Source organism: Coregonus lavaretus (genome assembly GCF_964263955.1).
Source record: "Coregonus lavaretus genome assembly, chromosome: 13".
In the NCBI taxonomy this organism is placed as follows: Eukaryota; Metazoa; Chordata; class Actinopteri; order Salmoniformes; family Salmonidae; genus Coregonus; species Coregonus lavaretus.
In genome coordinates this window covers 1,682,565-1,702,234 of record NC_140000.1, presented here as the reverse complement: position 1 = coordinate 1,702,234, position 19,670 = coordinate 1,682,565, and the positions used below count along the sequence as shown (strand labels likewise).

Here is a 19,670-nt window from a genome sequence, read left to right as displayed (position 1 = left end):
CAGTGTGGAAGGTACAGAATGTGAAGGCTGAGGGTTATATGGACCAGTGTGGTAGGTACAGAATGTGAAGGCTGAGGGTTATATGGACCAGTGTGGAAGGTACAGAATGTGAAGGCTGAGGGTTATATGGACCAGTGTGGAAGGTACAGAATGTGAAGGCTGAGGGTTATATGGACCAGTGTGGTAGGTACAGGGAGGAAGGCTGATGGTTATATGGACCAGTGTCGTAAGTACAGTCTGGGAAGACTGAGGGTTATATGGACCAGTGTGATTGCTACAGGCTGGGAAGGCTGAGGGTTATATGGACCAGTGTAGTAGGTACAGGCTGGGACACTTTCAAATACTTCCAATAGAAGTAGTTGATTCGGGAAACATTATTTTAAAATACTCCAATACACAGAAAATAAGTAAATAGCAAATCAAATACACATGTATTTGTACCCAGGTCTGCTATGTACAGTTGAAGTCGGAAGTTTACATACACTTAGGTTGGAGTCATTAAAACTAGTTTTTCAACCACTCCACAAATTCTTGTTAACAAACTATAGTTTTGGCAAGTCGGTTAGGACATCTACTTTGTGCATGACACAAGTAATTTTTCCAACAATTGTTTACAGACAGATTATTTCACTTATAATTCACTGTATCACAATTCCAGTGGGTCAGAAGTTTACATACACTAAGTTGACTGTGTCTTTAAACAGCTTGGAAAATTCCAGAAAATGATATCATGGCTTTAAAAGCTTCTGATAGGCTAATTGACATCATTTGAGTCAATTGGAGGTGTACCTGTGGATGTATTTCAAGGCCTAACTTCAAACTCAATGCCTGTTTGCTTGACATCATGGGAAAATCAAAAGAAATCAGCCAAGACCTAAAAAAAAAAAAAAAAGGTAGTCCTCCACAAGTCTGGTTCATCCTTGGGAGCAATTTCCAAACGCCTGAAGGTACCACGTTCATCTGTACAAACAATAGTACGCAAGTATAAACACCATGGGACCACGCAGCCGTCATACCACTCAGGAAGGAGACGTGTTCTGTCTCCTAGAGATGAACGTACTTTGGTGCAAAAAGTGCAAATCAATCCCAGAACAACAGCAAAGGACCTTGTGAAGATGCTGGACGAAACAGGTACAAAAGTATCTATATCCACAGTAAAACGAGTCCTATATCGACACAACCTGAAAGGCCGCTCAGCAAGGAAGAAGCCACTGCTCCAAAACCGGCATAAAAAAGCCAGACTACGGTTTGCAACTGCACATGGGGAAAAATATTGTACTTTTTGGAGAAATGTCCTCTGGTCTGATGAAACAAAAATAGAACTGTTTGGCCATAATGACCATCGTTATGTTGGGAGGAAAAAGGGGGTACTTGCAAGCTGAAGAACACCATCCCAACCGTGAAGCACGGGGGTGGCAGCATCATGCTGTGGGGGTGCTTTGCTGCAGGAGGGACTGGTGCACTTCACAAAATAGATGGCATCATGAGGAAGGAAAATGATGTGGAGATATTGAAGCAACATCTCAAGACATCAGTCAGGAAGTTAAAGCTTGGTCGCAAATGGGTCTTCCAAATGCACAATGACCCCAAGCATACTTCCAAAGTTGTGGCAAAATGGCTTAAGGACAACAAAGTCAAGGTATTGGAGTGGCCATCACAAAGCCCTGACCTCAAACCTATAGAACATTTGTGGGCAGAACTGAAAAAGCGCGTGCAAGCAAGGAGGCCTACAAACCTGACTCCGTTACACCAGCTCTGTCAGGAGGAATGGGCCAAAATTCACCCAACCTATTGTGGGAAGCTTGTGGAAGGCTACCTGAAACGTTTGACCCAAGTTAAACAATTTAAAGGCAATGCTACCAAATACTAATTGAGTGTATGTAAACTTCTGACCCACTGGGAATGTGATGAAAGAAATAAAAGCTGAAAGAAATAATTCTCTCTACTATTATTCTGACATTTCACATTCTTAAAATAAAGTGGTGATCCTAACTAACCTAAAACAGGGAATCTTTACTAGGATTAAATGTCAGGAATTGTGAAAAACTGAGTTTAAATGTATTTGGCTAAGGCGTATGTAAACTTCTGACTTCAACTGTACATACGTAAAATGAAAAATTACAACAGTGACATCTCTCCAACAACTCACCATTTTTATACTAGATTTAACAAGCCATTGTGTTTGCGCAACCGGGGGGGAGTGACATCTTGTAACTCTGGTGAAATTGGCGATAGCTATCGCTAGTTCCAAGGAAAGAAACCACACAGGCAATAGCCAAGTGTGATATGGTGTTATCAAAAGAAAATGAATATACACTTTCATAAAAAAGTTTTGCACGCAATGCTGTTCCTTCCCTGGTATGGTGGCAACATGATGATGATGTTGATGTTGAGGATGATGATGATGATGATGCATTCATAATAATGATGGGCCCTGGTCAAAAGTAGTGCACTATAAATGGAATAGGGTGCCATTTGGGGCGTATATTTTACCTTCAAGCCTTGTCCTTTACCTTCTCTTTATAAAGTACAGTTTTTCAATGAAACAGATCCTGACATAAAGGAACAGAATTTGTCAATCTTCAACACTCCTCCAGTCAGTGGTCAGTGGTCTGTGGTATTCCTCCACTCTGAACAAATCTCTCCCCCTCTTCCTCTTCATCCGTCTCCATAGACTGCATTCTGGACGAAGATGTGCGTAAGCAGCGGCCTTCTATTTTCGGCTGAATGGAGAGCATCTTGGCTCCCAAACGCATGTAAAAGGCATTAATATGTAGAAACCGGGACTCTCAGGCTTGAATCCAGGCACATGCATACTGTTCCTTCTTGACTACTACCCATTGGCTATCAGACTGGATTTGTTTATCCAGATCAAACACAACCAAAGGTAAGATGGACACTGTCCACATCTTCTATATCCGTGTTAAAACAGCTGTAGTGTGGGGCTGTGACGTAAACTCAGGGAGTCAGGAAGCAGGTGCAGAAGGTGAGTTTAATGATAAACGTGACGAAAACACAAAACAGGAGCAGCGTACTGAACGTAACCAAAAACCAATCCTGGCCTGATGACTAAGGCTACTGAGGGCTATATGAAGGGAAAGTAATCAGGGTGGTGATGAAGTCCAGGTGTGCGCAATGATGGTTGCCAGGTGTGCACAATGTGGGTTGCCAGGACCGGTGGTTAGTAGACCGGTGACGTTGAGGGCCGGGGGGAGGGAGCAGGAGTAGGTGTGACTGCGGCTGCAATGTTCTCGCTCACTGTTCTCACTGGTGACAGACTGTGCGTCCCAAATGGCACCCTTTTCCCTACATAGTGCACTACTTTTGACCAGAGCACTACTTTTCACCAGAACCCAATGGGCGCTGGTCAAATGCAGTGGTGTAAAGTACTTAAGTAAAAATACTTTTAACTACTACTTAAGTAGTTTTTTTGGGGTATCTGTACTTCACTTTACTATTTATATTTTTGACAACTTTTACTTTTACTCCACTACATTCCTAAAGAAATTAATGTACTTTTTACTCCATACATTTTCCCTGACACCTAAAAGTACTCGTTACATTTAGAATGCTCAAGCAGGACAGAATTATGGCACCTATCAATATAACGCTTTGTCATCCCTACTGCCTCAATGTATGGCATTTACTTTTACTTTGTACTTTTACTCAAGTATGACATTTGAGTACTTTTTCTACCACTGTACCTAAGTACATTTAGAATCAGATACTTTTAGACTTTTACTCAAGTAGTATTTTACTGGGTAACTTTCGCTTTTACTTGAGTCATTTTCTGTTAAGGTATCTTTACTTTTACTCAAGTATGACAATTGAGTACCTTTTCCACAACTGGTCAAATGTAGTGCACTCTATGCTGAATTGATTGGGTCAAGGCGAATATCAAAGTGCTCCAAACTCAGAATATTCAGCTTATTCTATATTCCCCAGGGTTCTATTCATTATTCTATATTCCCCAGGGTTCTATTCATTATTCTATATTCCCCAGGGTTCTATTCATTATTCTATATTCCCCAGGGTTCTATTCATTATTCTATATTCCCCAGGGTTCTATTCATTATTCTATATTCCCCAGTGTTCTATTCATTATTCTATATTCCCCAGGGTTCTATTCATTATTCTATATTCCCCAGGGTTCTATTCATTATTCTATATTCCCCAGGGTTCTATTCATTATTCTATATTCCCCAGTGTTCTATTCATTATTCTATATTCCCCAGGGTTCTATTCATTATTCTATATTCCCCAGGGTTCTATTCATTATTCTATATTCCCCAGGGTTCTATTCATTATTCTATATTCCCCAGGGTTCTATTCATTATTCTATATTCCCCAGGGTTCTATTCATTATTCTATATTCCCCAGGGTTCTATTCATTATTCTATATTCCCCAGGGTTCTATTCATTATTCTATATTCCCCAGGGTTCTATTCATTATTCTATATTCCCCAGCGGTGTGTGTGTGTACATGTGTGTACGTGTGCGTGGTACAACACCCAAATGTATTTTTGTTTCTGCTGCTTGAAACTCAAGCGGTGGGTTGGGATCAGTGACACCTTCTCAATGGATCTGATCTGGCCCTGATCAAAAGTAGTGCACTACATAGGGAATAGCGTGTCATTTGGGACACGAACCTGCTATTTTCATTACCTGCTGAATTCCCCAGCTTAGTCTCAATGGGCTCTGTAAGCACGGCGGCATCATGCTACAGCACCATGGAAGGCAGAGCCACAGAGCCACCAGATCTTTCTTAATGGAGTGGGAAGAACTGTGGCGCTGCCCTGTTGCCATGGCAGCAAGCACTGCTCCTGTTGGCATTCTCCCCAGCTACTCTTGACTGGCTTGCTGTTCCTTCAGAATGTTCCCTTCCGCACCACAGAGACCGCTCTGCTCTGCTCTCTGAGGGAGCACGAAGAAGCTTACCTTCTTCTCTGATGTAGTGAGACTTCCCAAACGGCACCCAATTCCTTAGGGCCCTGGTCAAAAGTAGTGCACTATAAAGGGAATAGGGTGCCATTTGGAACGAAGACTCACTCTTAATCCCACTGCTGACACCAATGTCTGAAGCACATTATTACTAATACATGGTGTTCCCCAATTACCACCTCTCATCTATCTGCTGTCACACCTTTCTGTAGGTAACATGATACATGGTGTTCCCCAATTACCAGCTCTCATCTATCTGCTGTCACACCTTTCTGTAGGTAACGTGATACATGGTGTTCCCCAATTACCAGCTCTCATCTATCTGCTGTCACACCTTTCTGTAGGTAACGTGATACATGGTGTTCCCCAATTACCACCTCTCATCTATCTGCTGTCACTATCTTGTGTGTTTTTGATCTACCTTGATATTTTTAGTACCACATTGATATTGATTACTGCATTGTTGGGATTAGAGCTTGCAAGAAAGGCATTTCACTGTACTTGTGCACGTGACATTACAACTTGAAACTGACACAGTGGTCCTATGGGGCAAAGTGTCTGTTAAAATTAAGTGACCGTGCACAAGCAAAACAATACCTTGAACAGTTTTGCAATGCTGTCCCCTCCCTGGTATTATGATAATGTATTACATTTACATTTACGTCATTTAGCAGACGCTCTTATCCAGAGCGACTTACATATTGGTGCATTCACCTTATAGCCAGTGGGATAACCACTTTACTATGTGTTTTCTTTTTTTTGGGGGGGGGGGGGGGGGGGGTTGGGGTAAGGGAGGGGTAGAAGGATTACTTTATCCTATCCCAGGTATTCCTTAAAGAGGTGGGGTTTCAAATGTCTCCGGAAGGTGGTGAGTGACTCCGCTGTCCTGGCGTCATGAGGGAGCTTGTTCCCCCATTGGGGTGCCAGAGCAGCGAACAGTTTTGACTGGGCTGAGCGGGAACTATGCTTCCGCAGAGGAAGGGGAGCCAGCAGGCCAGAGGTGGATGAACGCAATGCCCTCGTTTGGGTGTAGGGACTGATCAGAGCCTGAAGGTACGGAGGTGCCGTTCCCCTCACAGCTCCATAGGCAAGCACCATGGTCTTGTAACAGATGCGAGCTTCAACTGGAAGCCAGTGGAGTGTGCGGAGGAGAGGGGTGACGTGAGAGAACTTGGGAAGGTTGAACACCAGACGGGCTGCGGCATTCTGGATGAGTTGTAGGGGTTTAATGGCACAGGCAGGGAGCCCAGCCAACAGCGAGTTGCAGTAATCCAGACGGGAAGTGCCTGGATTAGGACCTGTGCCGCTTCCTGTGTAAGGCAGGGTCGTACTCTCTGCCTTGATGTTAGCGGAGAACGACAGGGTGTTGTCCAGGGTCATGCCAAGGCTCTTCGCACTCTGGGAGGAGGACACAACGGAGTTGTCAACCGTGATGGCGAGATCATGGAACAGGCAGTCCTTCCTCGGGAGGAAGAGCAGCTCCGTCTTGCCAAGGTTCAGCTTGAGGTGGTGATCCGTCATCCATACTGATATGTCTGCCAGACATGCAGAGATGCGATTCGCCACCTGGTTATCAGAAGGGGGAAAGGAGAAGATTAGTTGTGTGTCATCAGCGTAGCAATGTTAGGAGAGGCCATGTGAGGATATGACAGAGCCAAGTGACTTGGTGTATACAGTGGGGGAAAAAAGTATTTAGTCAGCCACCAATTGCGCAAGTTCTCCCACTTAAAAAGACGAGAGAGGCCTGTCATTTTCATCATAGGTACACGTCAACTATGACAGACAAAATGAGAATTTTCTTTCCAGAAAATCACATTGTAGGAATTCTTATGAATTTATTTGCAAATTATTGTGGAAAATAAGTATTTGGTCAATAACAAAAGTTTCTCAATACTTTCTTATATACCCTTTGTTGGCAATGACACAGGTCAAACGTTTTCTGTAAGTCTTCACAAGGTTTTCACACACTGTTGCTGGTATTTTGGCCCATTCCTCCATGCAGATCTCCTCTAGAGCAGTGATGTTTTGGGGCTGTCACTGGGCAACACGGACTTTCAACTCCCTCCAAAGATTTTCTATGGGGTTGAGATCTGGAGACTGGCTAGGCCACTCCAGGACCTTGAAATGCTTCATACAAAGCCACTCCTTTGTTGCCCGGGCGGTGTGTTTGGGATCATTGTCATGCTGAAAGACCCAGCCACGTTTCATCTTCAATGCCCTTGCTGATGGAAGGAGGTTTTCACTCAAAATCTCACGATACATGGCCCCATTCATTCTTTCCTTTACACGGATCAGTTGTCCTGGTCCCTTTGCAGAAAAACAGCCCCAAAGCATGATGTTTCCACCCCCATGCTTCACAGTAGGTATGGTGTTCTTTGGATGCAACTCCAAAAAGTTATATTTTGGTTTCATCTGACCATATGACATTCTCCCAATCCTCTTCTGGATCATCCAAATGCACTCTAGCAAACTTCAGACGGGCCTGGACATGTACTGGCTTAAGCAGGGGGACACATCTGGCACTGCAGGATTTGAGTCCCTGGCGGCGTAGTGTGTTACTGATGGTAGGCTTTGTTACTTTGGTCCCAGCTCTCTGCAGGTCATTCACTAGGTCCCCCCGTGTGGTTCTGGGATTTTTGCTCACCGTTCTTGTGATGATTTTGACCCCACGGGGTGAGATCTTGCGTGGAGCCCCAGATCGAGGGAGATTATCAGTGGTCTTGTATGTCTTCCATTTCCTAATAATTGCTCCCACAGTTGATTTCTTCAAACCAAGCTGCTTACCTATTGCAGATTCAGTCTTCCCAGCCTGGTGCAGGTCTACAATTTTGTTTATGGTGTCCTTTGACAGCTCTTTGGTCTTGGCCATAGTGGAGTTTGGAGTGTGACTGTTTGAGGTTGTGGACAGGTGTCTTTTATACTGATAACAAGTTCAAACAGGTGCCATTAATACAGGTAACGAGTGGAGGACAGAGGAGCCTCTTAAAGAAGTTACAGGTCTGTGAGAGCCAGAAATCTTGCTTGTTTGTAGGTGACCAAATACTTATTTTCCACCATAATTTGCAAATAAATTCATAAAAAATCCTACAATGTGATTTTCTGGGGAAAAAAATTCTCAATTTGTCTGTCATATTTGACGTGTACCTATGATGAAAATTACAGGCCTCTCTCATCTTTTTAAGTGGGAGAACTTGCACAATTGGTGGCTGACTAAATACTTTTTTCCCCCACTGTAGCGAGAATAGGAGAGGGCCTAGAACTGAGCCCTGGGGGACACCAGTGGTGAGAGCACGTGGTGCGGAGACAGCTTCTCGCCACGCCACTTGGTAGGAGCGACCGGTCAGGTAGGACGCAATCCAAGAGTGAGCCGCGCCAGAGATGCCCAGCTCGGAGATGGTGGAGAGGAGGATCTGATGGTTCACAGTATCAAAGGCAGCAGACAGGTCTAGAAGGACAAGAGGAGAGGATGTATGATGACATTGTACAAATGTCATTGAATTGCTGCCATTTCACAATGATTTGTTAAAAAATAATCATACAAAATCGTTATCGTCATTATACCAGGGAAGGAACAGCATTGCAAAACTGTTTATCAAAAGTGTGTTTCCTTTTGATAACAGCATGTTACACCACATCACACTTTACTATTGTCTATGTCCCCCTCTTCTTATTGGACGTAGCCATAGTGATCACAGATTTCACCATAATTACTATATCCATGCCCCTAGGTTGAGCAAACACATGGACTTGTGTTAAATCTAGTATAAAATGGTGAGTTGTTGGAGAGAAGACACAGACTTGACTCCTGATCACACAAACCAACTCCAGCATCTTGTCTTGACTACTGATCACACAGACCAACTCCAGCATGTTGTCACTGAAGGTAAGAGACTGATGGGGTTGCTTTCTGTTGTTGTGCTTATTGTCTGATGTTATGGGGGAGGATTCCTGAACGACACCTCGCTCTACAGCTCAACAGAACCTACAGAATATAACTGTGAATCCAGTCTACATTCCTGTGTCAATCATGGCAAATTCCTTCTAATTTTGCATGTTATGTATGAGTTATTTGGATCTGTCTAATTTACTGTAATTTACAGTAATGTCTCCAAATGGCACATAGGTAATGCGGTTTTCATTTCCATGTGTTACACATGTTGTTTACCATAACGTGGACATTATAAATACAGCAAAAATCACTATTTTTGAACTCCCCACATATTCGTTTTGAGCAAGATGGTAGGCCTATGTTTAATTCCCCTCTGTCTACATCTACAGTGGCTTGCAAAAGTATTCATCCCCCATGGCGTTTTTCCTATTTTGATGCATTACAACCTGTAATTAAAATGGATTTTTATTTGGATTTCATGTAATGGACATACACAAAATAGTGAAGTGAAATTTTAAAAAAATATAACGTAAAAGTGGTGTGTGCATATGTATTCACCCCCTTTGGTATGAAGTCCTTAATAAGATCTGGTGCATCTTCAAGTGGTAGGTATGTTGTGTAAATCAAATAATACAAACCCCCCCAAAAATCCATTTTAATTCCAGGTTGGAAGGCAACAAAATGGGAAAAATGCCAAGGGGGGGGGGGGTGAATACTTTTGCAACGCTACTGTATGCATTATGTCCATTATTCTGTTTGTTGTGGTCAGCAAGTAAATATAGCCTACTTGGAGAATAAAGGTGATTCTGATAACATATGTTTTTCCTTCTTTCTCCCTGGGAAGAGGTCCTTGGCTCTGGCTATAATCCTGTGTTCACTGCTGCCACTGTGCCATGCTAGCTGCTCGATTAAACCAGCTAAACCAGGTAAAGAGCAAAGATAACCAGCTGCTAACTAACTAAGTGCACTATACAGAGAATAGGGTGTCATTTGGGACGCACTCCAGAGCCAGCTCAGATCCATTGGAAAGGTGTCACTGATCCCACCCTACAACCTCTCCATCTGAGTTTCAAGCAGCTGAAACTAAAATTAATGTTGGTGTTGTACAGCACACACACACACACACACACACACACACACACACACACACACACACACACAACCCTGTACATTTATTAACCTAATAAAATAACCTCTTGTACCAAATCATTATGTGATTTTAGGGTTATTTCAGTGGTCCTCGACATGACCTGTAAAGAGCATCTCATTTCATATTGATATGCAACGATGTTTCTAATAGACTTGAATCATGAATCTCATGGAAAAAGACAAACATACACATTGATATGTTATATTGTTTATTGCATGTATTGTACAGGCATGAGGCAGTGTCTTTACGACAAGGATGGGACGTGGCATGATATCGGGTCCAGCTGGAGGACCAGTGATTGTATGAGCTGCTATTGTCAAGCAAATGGGGACATGGGATGCTGCCAGACGTGAGTACCACACACAGCTTTATTCTAGCACCCACAAAATGTCTGGTCCTTTTAAGCCTTCCAAGCCTGTACCTACCACACTGGTCCATATAACCCCCAGCAGTCCCAGCCTGTACCTACCACACTGGTCCATATAACCCTCAGCCGTCCCAGCCTGTACCTACCACACTGGTCCATATAACCCTCAGCCGTCCCAGCCTGTACCTACCACACTGGTCCATATAACCCTCAGCAGTCCCAGCCTGTACCTACCACACTGGTCCATATAACCCTCAGCAGTCCCAGCCTGTACCTACCACACTGGTCCATATAACCCTCAGCCGTCCCAGCCTGTACCTTCCACACAGGTCCATATAACCCTCAGCCGTCCCAGCATGTACCTACCACACTGGTCCATATAACCCTCAGCCGTCCCAGCCTGTACCTTCCACACAGGTCCATATAACCCTCAGCCGTCCCAGCCTGTACCTTCCACACTGGTCCATATAACCCTCAGCCGTCCCAGCATGTACCTACCACACTGGTCCATATAACCCTCAGCCGTCCCAGCCTGTACCTACCACACTGGTCCATATAACCCTCAGCCGTCCCAGCATGTACCTACCACACTGGTCCATATAACCCTCAGCCGTCCCAGCCTGTACCTTCCACACAGGTCCATATAACCCTCAGCCGTCCCAGCCTGTACCTTCCACACTGGTCCATATAACCCTCAGCCGTCCCAGCATGTACCTACCACACTGGTCCATATAACCCTCAGCCGTCCCAGCCTGTACCTTCCACACTGGTCCATGTAACCTTCAGTCTTCACATTCTGTACCTTCCACCCAAGTCACAGACTGCTCTCTCTGCTACCGCACGGCAAGCGGTACCGGAGCGCCACGTCTAGGTCCAAAAGGCTCCTTAACAGCTTCTACCCCCAAGCCATATGACTGCTGAACAATTAATCAAATGGCTACCTGAACTATGAGCATTTTTTTTTTACACTGCTGCTACTCGCTGTTTATTATCTACGCATAGTCACTTTACCCCTACCTACATGTACATATTACCTCCATTACCTCGACTAACCTGTAACCCCACACATTGACTCGGTATCGGTACGCCCTGTATATAGCCTCGTTATTGTTATTTCATTGTGTTACTTTTTTAAACTTTAGTTTATTTAATAAATATTTTCTTAACCAACAATGCTGTTTTAAGAAAATAAGAGTTAAGGGCTTGTAAGTAATCATTTCCCTGTAAGGTCTACACCTGTTGTATTCGGCGCATGTGACAAATAACATTTGATTTGAGAATGAGTGAGTGTGAAAGTCCATACATTTTTTATCAAAGTAGTTGCTGATGTTGATTGTTTGATTGCAGGTATTTTGAGCCCTTGGGTTTTCCTGATGATTGCATGAAGGAGTTTGACCAAAAGGCATGTAAATACAACGTGTTCAAGAAGAATGATCGCTCCATTCCTTGCCATTTCCGCGGCAGTAAAGGGAAGTGATGTGTCTTCTTCCCCTTGCTCTCAATAAACGGGAAATGAAAGAGGAGAGAGTAAAGTAATTGTTTTATAGATTGAATTGACAAAATTGTTAGCATAGCTCTGCTACACTGTCTGGTAACTTTCTGTAGCTATAATGATTGAAAAGCTGTACTGTAATGTGTCTATCACTGAAGCTCTGTTATCATCTGTGCTTACTGAATCGTGAGAATAACCTGGGTTAAATACTATCTGAAACTGTGAGCATTTGATTTGTCCTTCCTGGAGTGCCAGATGGATGGGGTTTGCTGTTTTGGGACAATTCTATTGGTCCATTAAGCCAGTGTTCCCCAACCCTGGTCCTCCAGTACCCCCAACAGTACAAATGTTTATTGTAACCCTGGACAAGCACACCTGATTCAACTGGTCAACTAATCATCAAGCCCTCAATGAGTTGAATGAGGTGTGTTTGTCCAGGGCACACGTGTCAAACTCATTCCACGGAGGGCCGAGTGTCTGCGGGTTTTCGCTCCTCCCTTGTATTTGATTGATTAATTAAGGTCAGTAATTAGTAAAGAACTCCCCTCACCTGATTGTCTAGGTCTTAATTGAAAGGAAAAAACAAAAACCTGCAGACACTAGGCCCTCCATGGAATGAGTTTGACACCCCTGGTCCAGGGTTACAATATAAATGTGTACTGTTGGGGGTACTGGAGGACCAGGGTTGGGAAACACTGCATTAAAAGCCTTGCAAGCTCAATCAATCAAGATGAAGTATTTGCAATGATTTCAAATACTATTTGAACCCAGGTCTGGTGCAGACACACAAGCTGCATAATGTACACAAAGTGCTCATATATAACAGGGTTGCCCAACCCTGTTCCTGGAGAGCTACCCTCCTGTAGGTTTTCACTCCAACCCCAGGTGTTACTAACCTGATTGATCTTATCAACCAGCTAATTATTAGAATCAGGTGTGCTAGATTAGGGTTGGAGCAAAAACTTACAGGACGGTAGCTCTCCAGGAACAGGGTTGGTCAGTCCTGATATATAACCATCAATAATAATAATAATAATAATAATGTCTGTTGTTAACGCTCTCTTTTCTTATTAGTCCATAGCCATAAAGGTGGACATTGATATGCTGTTTCTTCTATGGGTCCTAACCCACAATTCAGTTGCTTTGGATGCATTCTGTCATTTAATGTCAATAAATCTATACGATCAAGGTTGTCTTGTCCTTGGGGGTTATGTCCAGATGCTCTAAAACCCTGGTCACATGACATAGGAGCTGACTTCCTCTTCCTCTGTGGTGTTATATGGAGTAGTTCACTCTAAGCACATGATACATGGTGTTCCCCAATTACCACCTCTCATCTATCTGCTGTCACACCTTTCTGTAGGTAACGTGAAGTTGTTTCAGAACACTTCTGGATTGGATAAAAAGTCTTATTTCTTATTTTTATATCTTGTGTGTTTTTGATCTACCTTGATATTTTTAGTACAACATTGATATTGATTACTGCATTGTTGGGATTAGAGCTTGCAAGAAAGGCATTTCACTGTACTTGTGCACGTGACATTACAACTTGAAACTGACACAGTGGTCCTATGGGGCAAAGTGTCTGTTAAAATTAAGTGACCGTATACAAGCAAAACAATACCTTGAACAGTTTTGCAATGCTGTCCCCTCCCTGGTATTATGATAATGTATTACATTTACATTTAAATTTACGTCATTTAGCAGACGCTCTTATCCAGAGCGACTTACAAATTGGTGCATTCACCTTATAGCCAGTGGGATCACCACTTTACAATGTGTTTTTTTTTTTTTTTTTTTGGGGGGGGGGGGGGGTTGGGGTAAGGGAGGGGTAGAAGGAATACTTTATCCTATCCCAGGTATTCCTTAAAGAGGTGGGGTTTCAAATGTCTCCGGAAGGTGGTGAGTGACTCCGCTGTCCTGGCGTCGTGAGGGAGCTTGTTCCCCCATTGGGGTGCCAGAGCAGCGAACAGTTTTGACTGGGCTGAGCGGGAACTATGCTTCCGCAGAGGAAGGGGAGCCAGCAGGCCAGAGGTGGATGAACGCAATGCCCTCGTTTGGGTGTCGGGACTGATCAGAGCCTGAAGGTATGGAGGTGCCGTTCCCCTCACAGCTCCATAGGCAAGCACCATGGTCTTGTAACAGATGCGAGCTTCAACTGGAAGCCAGTGGAGTGTGCGGAGGAGGGGGGTGACGTGAGAGAACTTGGGAAGGTTGAACACCAGACGGACTGCGGCATTCTGGATGAGTTGTAGGGGTTTAATGGTACAGGCAGGGAGCCCAGCCAACAGCGAGTTGCAGTAATCCAGACGGGAGATGACAAGTGCCTGGATTAGGACCTGTGCCGCTTCCTGTGTAAGGCAGGGTCGTACTCTCCGAATGTTGTAGAGCATGAACCTACAGGATCGGGTCACCGCCTTGATGTTAGCGGAGAACGACAGGGTGTTGTCCAGGGTCACGCCAAGGCTCTTCGCACTGTGGGAGGAGGACACAACGGAGTTGTCAACCGTGATGGCGAGATCATGGAACAGGCAGTCCTTCCCCGGGAGGAAGAGCAGCTCCGTCTTGCCAAGGTTCAGCTTGAGGTGGTGATCCGTCATCCATACTGATATGTCTGCCAGACATGCAGAGATGCGATTCGCCACCTGGTTATCAGAAGGGGGAAAGGAGAAGATTAGTTGTGTGTCATCAGCGTAGCAATGATAGGAGAGGCCATGTGAGGATATGATAGAGCCAAGTGACTTGGTGTATAGCGAGAATAGGAGAGGGCCTAGAACTGAGCCCTGGGGGACACCAGTGGTGAGAGCACGTGGTGCGGAGACAGCTTCTCGCCACGCCACTTGGTAGGAGCGACCGGTCAGGTAGGACGCAATCCAAGAGTGAGCCGCGCCGGAGATGCCCAGCTCGGAGAGGGTGGAGAGGAGGATCTGATGGTTCACAGTATCAAAGGCAGCAGACAGGTCTAGAAGGACAAGAGCAGAGGATGTATGATGTCATTGAATTGCTTTGTTAAAAAATAATCATACAAAATCGTTATCGTCATTATACCAGGGAAGGAACAGCATTGCAAAACTGTTTATCAAAAGTGTGTTTCCTTTTGATAACAGCATGTTACACCACATCACACTTTACTATTGTCTATGTCCCCCTCTTCTTATTGGACGTAGCCATAGTGATCACAGATTTCACCATAATTACTAGAGCCATGCCACTAGGTTGAGCAAACACATGGACTTGTGTTAAATCTAGTATAAAATGGTGAGTTGTTGGAGAGAAGACACAGACTTGACTCCTGATCACACAAACCAACTCCAGCATCTTGTCTTGACTACTGATCACACAGACCAACTCCAGCATGTTGTTACTGAAGGTAAGAGACCGATGGGGTTGCTTTCTGTTGTTGTGCTTATTGTCTGATGTTATGGGGAGGATTCCTGAACGACACCTCGCTCTACAGCTCAACAGAACCTACAGAATATAACTGTGAATCCAGTCTACATTCCTGTCAATCATGGTAAATTCCTTCTAATTTTGCATGTTATGTATGAGTTATTTGGATCTGTCTAATTTACTGTAATTTACAGTAATGTCTCCAAATGGCACATAGGTAATGCGGTTTTCATTTCCATGTGTTACACATGTTGTTTACCATAACGTGGACATTATAAATACAGCAAAAATCACTATTTTTGAACTCCCCACATATTCGTTTTGAGCAAGAATGGATGGTGGCTTGAGCTACATAACAGAGAAAAGACATTGGAAGAAATTACTTTACGTTATTTTATTACCTAGAGATCTAGTGTAGGGTTAATGACCTATCAGCTCAAAATGTTGAAATGTGTCAGTTCACTTTGCAAGTTCTTCATCTTTAATGTTTAGACGTTTCGATGGTACGCCTATGTTTAATTCCCCTCTGTCTACATCTACAGTGGCTTGCAAAAGTATTCATCCCCCATGGCGTTTTTTCCTATTTTGTTGCATTACAACCTGTAATTAAAATTGATTTTTATTTGGATTTCATGTAATGGACATACACAAAATAGTCCAAATTGGTGAAGTGAATAAAAAAATATATATAACGTAAAAGTGGTGTGTGCATATGTATTCACCCCCTTTGGTATGAAGTCCCTTAATAAGATCTGGTGCATCTTCAAGTGGTAGGTATGTTGTGTAAATCAAATGATACAAACCCCCCCAAAAAATCAATTTTAATTCCAGGTTGGAAGGCAACAAAATGGGAAAAATGCCAAGGGGGGGGTGAATACTTTCGCAAGCTACTGTATGCATTATGTCCATATATTCTGTTTGTTGTGGTCAGCAAGTAAATATAGCCTACTTGGAGAATAAAGGTGATTCTGATAACATATGTTTTTCCTTCTTTCTCCCTGGGAAGAGGTCCTTGGCTCTGGCTGTAATCCTGTGTTCACTGCTGCCACTGTGCCATGCTAGCTGCTGGTCTAAACGAGCTGAACCAGGTAAAGAGCAAAGATAACCAGCTGCTAACTAACTAAGTGCACTATACAGAGAATAGGGTGTCATTTGGGACGCATTCCAGAGCCAGCTCAGATCCATTGGAAAGGTGTCACTGATCCCACCCTACAACCTCTCCATCTGAGTTTCAAGCAGCTGAAACTAAAATTAATGTTGGTGTTGTACAGCACACACACACACACACACACACACACACAACCCTGTACATTTATTAACCTAATAAAATAACCTATTGTACCAAATCATTATGTGATTTTAGGGTTATTTCAGTGGTCCTCGACATGACCTGTAAAGAGCATCTCATTTCATATTGATATGCAACGATGTTTCTAATAGACTCGAATCATGAATCTCATTGAAAAAGACAAACATACACATTGATATGTTATATTGTTTATTGCATGTATTGTACAGGAATGAGGCAGTGTCTTTACGACAATGATGGGACGTGGCATGATATCGGGTCCCGCTGGAGGACCAGTGATTGTATGAGCTGCTATTGTCAAGCAAATGGGGTCATGTCATGCTGCCAGACGTGAGTACCATACACAGCTTTATTCTAGCACCCACAAAATGTCTGGTCCTTTTAAGCCTTCCAAGCCTGTACCTACCACACTGGTCCATATAACCCTCAGTAGTCCCAGCCTGTACATACTACACTGGTCCATATAACCCTCAGCCGTCCCAGCCTGTACCTACCACACTGGTCCATATAACCCTCAGCCGTCCCAGCCTGTACCTTCCACACTGGTCCATATAACCCTCAGCCGTCCCAGCATGTACCTTCCACATTGGTCCATATAACCCTCAGCCGTCCCAGCCTGTACCTTCCACATTGGTCCATATAACCTTCAGTCTTCACATTCTGTACCTTCCACACTGGTCCATATAATCCTCAGACATCCCAGCCTGTACCTACCACACTGGTCCATATTTTTTTATTTTTTTTGTGTCATTTAGCAGACGCTCTTATCCAGAGCGACTTACAGGAGCAATTAGGGTTAAGTGCCTTGCTCAAGGGCACATCGACAGATTTTTCACCTAGTCGGCTCGGGGATATGAACCAGCGACCTTTCGGTTACTGGCACAACGCTCTTAACCACTAAGCTACCTGCCGCCCAACCTGTACCTACCACACTGGTCCATATAACCCTCAGCCGTCCCAACCTGTACCTACCACACTGGTCCATATAACCCTCAGCCGTCCCAACCTGTACCTACCACACTGGTCCATATAACCTTCAGCAGTCCCTGCATGTACCTACCACACTGGTCCATATAACCCTCAGCAGTCCCAGCCTGTACCTACCACACTGGTCCATATAACCCTCAGCCGTCCCAGCCTGTACCTACCACACTGGTCCATATAACCCTCAGCCGTCCCAACCTGTACCTACCACACTGGTCCATATAACCCTCAGTAGTCCCAGCCTGTACCTACCACACTGGTCCATATAACCCTCAGTAGTCCCAGCCTGTACCTACCACACTGGTCCATATAACCCTCAGTAGTCCCAGCCTGTACCTACCACACTGGTCCATATAACCCTCAGTAGTCCCAGCCTGTACCTACCACACTGGTCCATATAACCCTCAGTAGTCCCAGCCTGTACCTACCACACTGGTCCATATAACCCTCAGTAGTCCCAGCCTGTACCTACCACACTGGTCCATATAACCTTCAGCCTTCCCAGCCTGTACCTACCACACAGGTCCATATAACCCTCAGCCGTCCCAGCCTGTACCTTCCACACTGGTCCATATAACCTTCAGTCTTCACATTCTGTACCGTCCATATAACCCTCAGTCTCCACATTCTGTACCTTCCACCCAAGTCACAGACTGCTCTCTCTGCTACCGCACGGCAAGCGGTACCGGAGCGCCACGTCTAGGTCCAAAAGGCTCCTTAACAGCTTCTACCCCCAAGCCATATGACTGCTGAACAATCAATCAAATGGCTACCTGAACTATTAGCATTTTTTTTTTACACTGCTGCTACTCGCTGTTTATTATCTACGCATAGTCACTTTACCCCTACCTACATGTACATATTACCTCCATTACCTCGACTAACCTGTAACCCCACACATTGACTCGGTATCGGTACGCCCTGTATATAGCCTTGTTATTGTTATTTCATTGTGTTACTTTTTTAAACTTTAGTTTATTTAATAAATATTTTCTTAACCAACAATGCTGTTTTAAGAAAATAAGAGTTAAGGGCTTGTAAGTAATCATTTCCCTGTAAGGTCTACACCTGTTGTATTCGGCGCATGTGACAAATAACATTTGATTTGAGAATGAGTGAGTGTGAAAGTCCATACATTTTTTATCAAAGTAGTTGCTGATGTTGATTGTTTGATTGCAGGTATTTTGAGCCCACACGTTTTCCTGATGATTGCATGATGGAGTTTGACCAAAAGGCATGTAAATACAACGTGTTCAAGAAGAATGATCGCTCCATTCCTTGCCCTATCTACGGTGGTATATGGAAGTGATGTGTCTTCTTCACCTTGCTCTCAATAAACGGGAAATGAAAGAGGAGAGAGTAAAGTAATTGTTTTATAGATTGAATTGACAAAATTGTTAGCATAGCTCTGCTACACTGTCTGGTAACTTTCTGTAGCTATAATGATTGAAAAGCTGTACTGTAATGTGTCTATCACTGAAGCTCTGTTATCATCTGTGCTTACTGAATCGTGAGAATAACCTGGGTTAAATACTATCTGAAACTGGGAGCATTTGATTTGTCCTGCCTGGAGTGCCTGATGGATGGGGTTTGCTGTTTTGGGACAATTCTATTGGTCCATTAAGCCAGTGTTCCCCAACCCTGGTCCTCCAGTACCCCCAACAGTACAAATGTTTATTGTAACCCTGGACAAGCACACCTGATTCAACTGGTCAACTAATCATCAAGCCCTCAATGAGTTGAATGAGGTGTGTTTGTCCAGGGTTACAATATAAATGTGTACTGTTGGGGGTACTGGAGGACCAGGGTTGGGAAACACTGCATTAAAAGCCTTGCAAGCTCAATCAATCAAGATGAAGTATTTGCAATGATTTCAAATACTATTTGAACCCAGGTCTGGTGCAGACACACAAGCTGCATAATGTACACCAGGGTTCTTCAATTCCGGTCCTGGAGGGCCGAAACACTTCTGTTTTTTATTTCTACCTGGTAGTTAATTGCACTCACCTGGTGTCCCAGGTCTGAATTAGCCCCTGATTAGAAGGAGAGGATGAAAAACAGAGGTGTTTCGGCCCTCCAGGACCGGAATTGAAGAACCCTGATGTACACGAAGTGCTCATATATAACAGGGTTGCCCAACCCTGTTCC

At 44.0% G+C, this 19,670-nt stretch overlaps 1 protein-coding gene across 2 annotated transcripts; it reads left to right on the top strand.

Moving 5' to 3' along the window:
- Positions 1-8,736: 8,736 nt before the first annotated feature.
- Positions 8,737-19,444, top strand: LOC311139507 (beta-microseminoprotein-like). Of its 2 annotated transcripts, none has more exons than XM_084174390.1 (4): positions 8,737-8,824; positions 9,675-9,756; positions 10,209-10,329; positions 11,695-13,027. In XM_084174390.1, the coding sequence occupies exons 1-4, from the start codon at positions 8,810-8,812 to the stop codon at positions 11,822-11,824; spliced, it is 348 nt and encodes a 115-aa protein (XP_084030516.1). In that variant the 5' UTR covers positions 8,737-8,809; the 3' UTR covers positions 11,825-13,027. The 2 variants fall into 2 exon arrangements, 1 of the variants encoding a protein (XP_084030516.1); XR_014614090.1 differs by lacking the exons at positions 9,675-9,756; positions 10,209-10,329; positions 11,695-13,027 and adding exons at positions 16,236-16,317; positions 16,748-16,868; positions 18,702-19,444 and having other exon boundaries at positions 8,745-8,824.
- Positions 19,445-19,670: the final 226 nt, after the last annotated feature.